Source organism: Cervus canadensis, chromosome 2, assembly GCF_019320065.1.
Source record: "Cervus canadensis isolate Bull #8, Minnesota chromosome 2, ASM1932006v1, whole genome shotgun sequence".
Lineage (NCBI taxonomy): Eukaryota > Metazoa > Chordata > Mammalia > Artiodactyla > Cervidae > Cervus > Cervus canadensis.
Genome location: NC_057387.1, coordinates 20,692,583 through 20,699,698, shown reverse-complemented (window position 1 = coordinate 20,699,698; position 7,116 = coordinate 20,692,583). Strand labels below are relative to the sequence as shown.

At 42.5% G+C, this 7,116-nt stretch overlaps 1 protein-coding gene across 1 annotated transcript; it reads left to right on the top strand.

Moving 5' to 3' along the window:
• Positions 1 to 1,172: 1,172 nt before the first annotated feature.
• LOC122427337 (late cornified envelope protein 1D-like) lies at positions 1,173 to 3,569 on the top strand. The gene is made up of 2 exons (XM_043446745.1): positions 1,173 to 1,222; positions 2,969 to 3,569. The coding sequence occupies exon 2, from the start codon at positions 2,990 to 2,992 to the stop codon at positions 3,272 to 3,274; it is 285 nt and encodes a 94-aa protein (XP_043302680.1). The 5' UTR covers positions 1,173 to 1,222; positions 2,969 to 2,989; the 3' UTR covers positions 3,275 to 3,569.
• Positions 3,570 to 7,116: the final 3,547 nt, after the last annotated feature.

Here is a 7,116-nt window from a genome sequence, read left to right as displayed (position 1 = left end):
CTAAACCAGATTGATTGATGGCTTGGGTACCACATCTTTAGAGGCAGGGACCATACGAATCCTCAGGCCAATTATTTTAATATCAGTGCTTTGCTCCTGAGTAAGACTTCTGTGTGATAGACAAGGAATTGATACTACAATCATTCCCTTATGAGTAACAACCTGAGCAGGAAGATGAGAGTAATACTCAGGCAGCAGAGGGCCAGACTTTTACACAGTGATGTATCCTATGTCTGCACAGGATACATATGTCTGCTTGCTCCAGGCCTTACGCTGATGGACATATGAGAAAACTATTTGGAAACTCTAAAGTCCTATGCAAATGTTGGCTTCATACGTGACAAGAATATCTATTGATTGCCACAGCATGCGTCTAAGAAGGTAATTAAGGAAAATGATGTTGATGATAACAATGATGATAGCTTTTGGTATGTATGAAATATTCAAGGCAAAGTTCTATGAGCTTTTTGATTCTCCTAAGAAACTCATGAAGTAAAAGCTATTAAAATCACTAAATTGATAAGGAAACAAAAGCAGAGAAGCTAAACAATTTGCCCTAAGTTATTATATCTAAATAGTAAGTGTTGGAGCTAGAATTCATGCTCAGGAAGTCTGGTTCCAGAGATATAAACCTAACTTCTGAGTAATTTTTCCAAGCTCAAGTTGATTTTAAGAGGTAAATCTATTTTGGAATGTGAGCTCCACAAAACACATACCAAATACACATACCGCACTTAGAAAACAAGTGCAGACATAGACACACAGGTGTACACTTACATTCACTCCCAATAGCAAAGTGAAAACCTTGGAGACATCAGTGTTTTTCTGTGCAAGTGAGAAGGTCTGAAGCTAATGAATTACGGTCATAGAAGGAAAAACAGGAAAGTTTGGAGGCCCAAGCGCCAAGAAAGAGGCTGAAAGGCAGTTACCACTAAGGATAATAAGGTGGCAGATGATGGGAGGAATTCAATCCCATTTCTATTGACCATATTTTTAGCTGGGAGCAGCTTTTCTGAGCCCCATTGAGAGAGGCAGGAAGGAGCTACCAGTCATCACTTGTCACAGGAGCCACACAGCTGGCAGGAGGCGGTCCTCAAATGCCCAGGTCATGTCTCACACCTGAGGGAAGAGCCCAAGGCCAGAATAAAAGGCCTTAGGGATAGAGCACCTCCATCCACTTCTCTCCTGAGGTGTTGACAGACCCCGTGCTGCTTCGGCGCTGGTAAGTGTCCACTGGGACCCAGAGCAGGGCCTTCCACAGAGGATGTTCAGACTAGAGGGGAGGGCGGGGGGCAGGGCCTTGGGGATGGCAAGGATGAGGGTGGATCCTGAGAGGGAGCAAAAATCTAGAAACCTGATGAAGGATGAGCTGTGAGGCAGGAGATGGCATTTGTGTGTCTATGCTCTGTGCTCTAAGTTAGTTCTGTATCTTTTTGAGTTTCTCAGGTTTTAGATAAGTCAAAACTTTCGTAAGGAACTATTACCTTGGAGAAGCCAGCTGTGTTCCTGCTCCAAAGCCTCCACTAGGGTCAGAGTGATTTTTCAAACAATGGAGACCAGAGACAGCATATTTGGGGTCAGATAAACACAGAGATCCAAGGGCCTCACCCTCACCAAGTGTCACTTACTTGGTCAGGACCACTGCCTGGCATCCGTACCAGAAGCTCCTGAGTTGAATAATGATTAACAAGGTGAAATTTACCTGCTAAGAAGTAAAAAATGGAAGAGATTGTGTGTTGTAAAGGGTGCATAACCAAACCTAGTTTCACTAGACCAGAAAACCTAGTTTCAAATCCAACTTGCCTTGATTAGGTTTGGGGCTCACTTCTCTCTAAAATGATTCAGTAACTCCATTTTATATATGTATATATATAGATATACATATATACTTGCATATATAGAGAGAGATATACATATATACTTGCCTTGATTAGGTTTGGGGCTCACTTCTCTCTAAAATGATTCAGTAACTCCATTTTATATATGTGTATATAGAGATATACATATATACTTGCATATATAGAGAGAGATATACATATATACTTGCCTTGATTAGGTTTGGGGCTCACTTCTCTCTAAAATGATTTAGTAACTCCATTTTATATATGTATATATAGAGATATACATATATACTTGCATATAGCACAGAAGCATGCGTGCTATGTGTGCTAAGTCGCTTTAGTCATGTCTGACTCTTTGCGACCCTATAGACTTGAGCCTACTAGGCTCCTCTGTCCATGGGATTTTCCAGACAAGAATACTGGAGTGGTTTACCATTTTCCTCTTCCAGGGGATCTTCCCTGCCCAGGGATCAAACCTGCTTCTTTTAATGTCTCCTGAATTGGTAGGGGGTTTCTTTACCACTAGGGCCACCTGGAAAGCCAAGCATATACATAGATAAATACAGGTATAGATAGATAATATATAAACAGAGTTGCAAAGGGCCAACATATGGACTGGTTAACCCAAATACATATGCAGAATTATGAAATTATATATGATATATGAGCTGATAATAATATGTGTCTCTGGAAAGCTATCTGGGAAGTTCCTCCAGAAGGGAATCTCTAGTTCTTCCTTAGCAGATAGCATTGCTGTGCTAAACTCTCTCCTAGACTGGACATTATCAGAGTTCTGAGTGGTGTAGAGTGAGCTTGAGTCAGACTTTGTGAAGGTCAATTTTGCCTTCTCCAAAGAAAGGACCTTGACTTTGGGCAAGTTTGTCAATTTAGTTAGTTGACATCTATGTCTTGCTTTGTTGAAAGAAGACAACCTATGTCTGTTTTGTGAAAAGCTCCCAAATTTCAAATAAGATAGTGAAAAGCACTTGAAAAACTATATTTTAGAGAGAACTTCTCCAGGAGTTACTTGACCAGGCTTTTAGAATGTGGGGGAAAGACAAGATGGTGAAAGCCCGTAAGGGAGGTCTCTGTGTGCTGGTCTGACCTGCTGTGTGTCTCTCCCTCAGCTCCTGAACCCACCCACCAAGATGTCCTGCCAGCAGAACCAGCAGCAGTGCCAGCCCCCTCCCAAGTGTGCCCCCAAGTGCCCCACCCCTAAATGCCCCCCGAAGTGCCCCCCAGTCTCCTGCTGTGGCCCCAGCTCCGGGGGCTGCTGCAGCTCTGGGTGTGGGGGCTGCTGCCTGAGCCACCACAGGCGCCGCAGGTCCCACCACTGCAGACCCCAGAGGTCTGACTGCTGCCCCCAGCCCTCGGGGGGCTCCGGGTGCTGCGGAGGGGGGAGTGGTCAGTCCTCTGGAGGCGGCTGCTGCTGAAGTGGACCCTGAGCCAAGAAGAGCCGACCTGGGGACAACAGATGGACAAACACTTCCTCCTCCTCCTCGTGAGATTGCCTGAGAGGTCCCAGGTGAGGTTCTGAACTCTGGGCTGGAGTGACTCTCTGTCCCAGGATTCAGAAACCTGAGTCTGCTCCCAAGAATCTGTCTGCTGACCTCTGACACCAGTTGGGATGTCTGCCCTGGAATCCCCAAACCACAGACTCTAACTCACTCCCCAGATAATCTTGCATCTGCAGCCTCAAATGAAACAATAAAACAAGAAATCTGCTCACCATTTTGTTCTGGACTCTTCCTTGCCTGCTTGTGCCCCAGTATTCTTTTCACTGTCATCCATTCTCTTGCTGCTTGAGACCTTGGGAATCAAATATGTACTGGATGATACGGTTAAGAAAGGGAGGAGGGGCAAGAAAAATGGCCCTGCCCCTTACTTGTGTGTGCCTGCTCAGTCCTTCTGTTGCGTCTGGCTCTTTGTGACCCGATGGACTCTAGCCCACCAGGCTCCTCTGTCCATGGGGTTCTCCAGGCAAGAATACTGGAGTGGGTTGCCGGTGCCCTCCTCCAAGGGATCTGCCTGACTGCGGGATCGAACCTGCATCTCCTATGTTGCAGGAGGATTCTTAATGGCTGAGACACCAGAGAAGCCTGCCTCTTACTTTGGCACCATTTCTCAGATGAATTCCATGCAGCTCTGCTTAAGTACACGTCCTAATGTCTCTCATGAAGATGAAGCCTTGGACTGTAGGTTTTCTTCTGGGTCCAATGGTCCCTGGAGCAAGACAGACTTGACAGATATGCATTCCATCCCTTCATTGGTCTCCTCCTCCTCCTACCTTTTGTGATACTACCCCAACTCACCCCCAACTTTCTTTTCTCCTTTAACCAAAACATTTGTTTGAAAGTTAAATATGAACTTTCTGCAAATAAACCTGGAATCTTAGCTAATTCTAACTAAGAACATGCATAAAGCATGCCCCAAATATCACAAAATTTAAAATGCCTTTAAGAGGAATCAAGGACTTTTCCAAAAGCTCTCAAGTCTCCCTTTTATTTCCTTGAATCCCAAGTCCAATTTTTCAGGTCAAATATTTCAACTCTAAATTTTGTAAGGAAATCTTGCATTTTCAATAATTTTTTTTTCAGTTACAAATTTCACATGAGATTTAATCATTGTTAACTTCTAGTTTATTGTGTCTTGATAGTCTTATTATCAACTGGATAAATAGCCAATACCTTGAATTTGTATTTTAATTTGTTAAAAGACACAAGTGTCTGGTAGAGTAGACAGTAGGAACACATCACAAGAATAATATGATTCAGGCCTCCCAACTGCTGTAATTAACATGACCTCTAGATGTCCCTATGTCTTTAGTCTGAAACTTAAGAATCAAATTCCAGAGAGGGGTCATCCAGTACACCGATCCTCAGCATGCACTTCCCCCTTGGATAGTCCAGGAAACTAGAAGAGGGATGCATCCCCATTAGTTTCAGTAAAGAGAGAAATCAAACATTACACATATTGGTGGGACGCCACCAATAAAGCCAGCTAGCATACTAATAAGCACAGAGCTTATTGGTGACCAAAGGAACACATGACTACTATGTTATCTAAAACTGGAATTCTCAGACAAGAGGATCTTATTTCTCTGAGAGGTGTAATATTCCAGTTAAGACCAGTCGCACTCTAGGGTTGTAGATTTTTTTTGTTATGACTGAGATTTAGTAGATTTTCTTGCTTTCCCTATGGCTCAGCAGGTAAAGAATCCACCTGCAAAGCAGGAGATACAGGAGACACGGGGAGACACAGAAGACACGGGGAGACACAGAAGACACAAGTTCAATCCCTGGATTGGGAAGATCCCCCGCGGAAGGAAACGGCAACGCACTCCAGTATTCTTGCCTGAAAAATCCCATAGACAGAGGAGCCTGGCATGCTACAGTCCAATGCGTTGCTAAGAGTTGAACATAATTGAGTGACTAAGCATGCACTCACACACTTGAGTAAAAGTTTCTGCATTTGTTGTATGTCTCCAGGACAATTTACATAGACTTTAAATACTTTTTGAAAGTAATTTTCAACAATTACAAATGTTTTTCGGAGGGGGGAAGGGTCCATGGAGCTCTTCATGCTCTGGAAGCCTTCCTTTAAGGTCTTTTGTTTAATCTGATTTAGGTTTCCTTTGAGGTTTAAAAAGACTGTGTCTCAAGATTTTAAGTATTTATACATTTCTTTAATAATTTATTCTTTAAAAGTTATTTTATGAGGAGTTTAAACAATCTAACCTCTGAGCACAGCTTTAATTCTTTTTCTCTAAATCCTAGGAGCTTTTCCTTTCTTTCTTGGATGGTGCAAGGAGAAGAAAAGAGACTGACCCCTCTGGTGAAGGAAAGCTTACACTAAGTTCACTTTTTGCTAATAATTTCTTCTACTAAAATTGAAACCAAGCATTTAGACCCTATGGTCTCCATTAACTAGCTAATCCTCATAACATTATAGCCTTGTGTACAAGTCAGCATAATTGGTGATTTGGCTATGGTCCTACTTGGAGGAAAACTCTAGGACCAGAAAATCTCCTAGCCTTTCTTTCTAGGAAAAAAGAACATGGATGGGCTCTGAAATAAGAAGTAACTGTGAGAGCCATAGGATAGATGTCCCGAACACTCCCTCTAAACTATATTTGTTGACACATTCTAAGTGAAAATATCACAGTATTCAGGAAATGTAGTTGAGGTGTTCACAGTGTGATGCAGACCACCCCACCTCACTGTGTCTGATCTTGCCATGGTTGAGTTCATATTCACCTGAAACTAATCAACTTAGGACATAATATTTGAAATGCATTCTGGGTAAATCTTTTTGTTTTCCTTTTGGCAAAAGTTTGTGATAGAAATTTTTTGAAACTAGTTATTAAACTAGTATGGCAATTAACCATTGTGCACCCTGGAAGGAGATGGAAGATGTATGAGACATAGCTCTGAGAAATGGAGTATTTCCTGCCATATCAGTAAACAAGGATTTCACATTCATCAGCCATTCCAGTCCTCCAAATGTGAATTCCTGAGCCCGAAGAGCATTCAGGAAGGAGAATACTTGTGCAAACTGGCAGCCATTAGACTGCAGCTGGTCCCTACTGTGAGCACTGAGGAACTCAGGATGTGAAAAACACAGGATGCTGGCCCCAGATAGCCGAGATGCATATGAAAGAAATGGTTTCAGTGAGCCCAGACTCTTGCATATCCCCATACATAGAAAAGTGCTAATTCCTTAACTTGGGATATCTGGTTTTCTTTAATTCACAAAATACTTCTGATGTTCAGACTACCTGTCCTTTGTTGCAAACTTCTATGCAACCTGACTCCTCCTCCCATCTCCTTGGGGTAGTTCTCTCAGGGTTACTTGAGATGCTATCTCTTGGGCTTGAAGTCCTAAAAATTCCCATCACATAAAACATAATTCTTAACTTTTAGGTTGTGACTATATTTTAAGGCCTGTGCTTGAAATGTTTACACTCTCACATAAAAGCAATTGTGTGTGATAAGTTGTATGCATGGCAAGCAATAAGTATTCTGAAGATTTTCCTGATCAGGTATTGTCAGGGAGCCCATTACAGAAAAGGAACTCTCAGAAAAGGATTCAGAACAAAAGAAAAAGGCAGAAAGAAAGATAGGAAGGAACAAAGGAAAGAAGAGAGGGAGGGAGGAAGGAAGAGAGGGAGAAAGAAAGAAAAATAAGGGATAGGAAAGAAAGAAAAAGGGGAAAGAGAGAGTGAAGAAGGGAAGAAGGGAGGGAGGGAGGGAGAAAGAAAGGAAATGTCTATTGC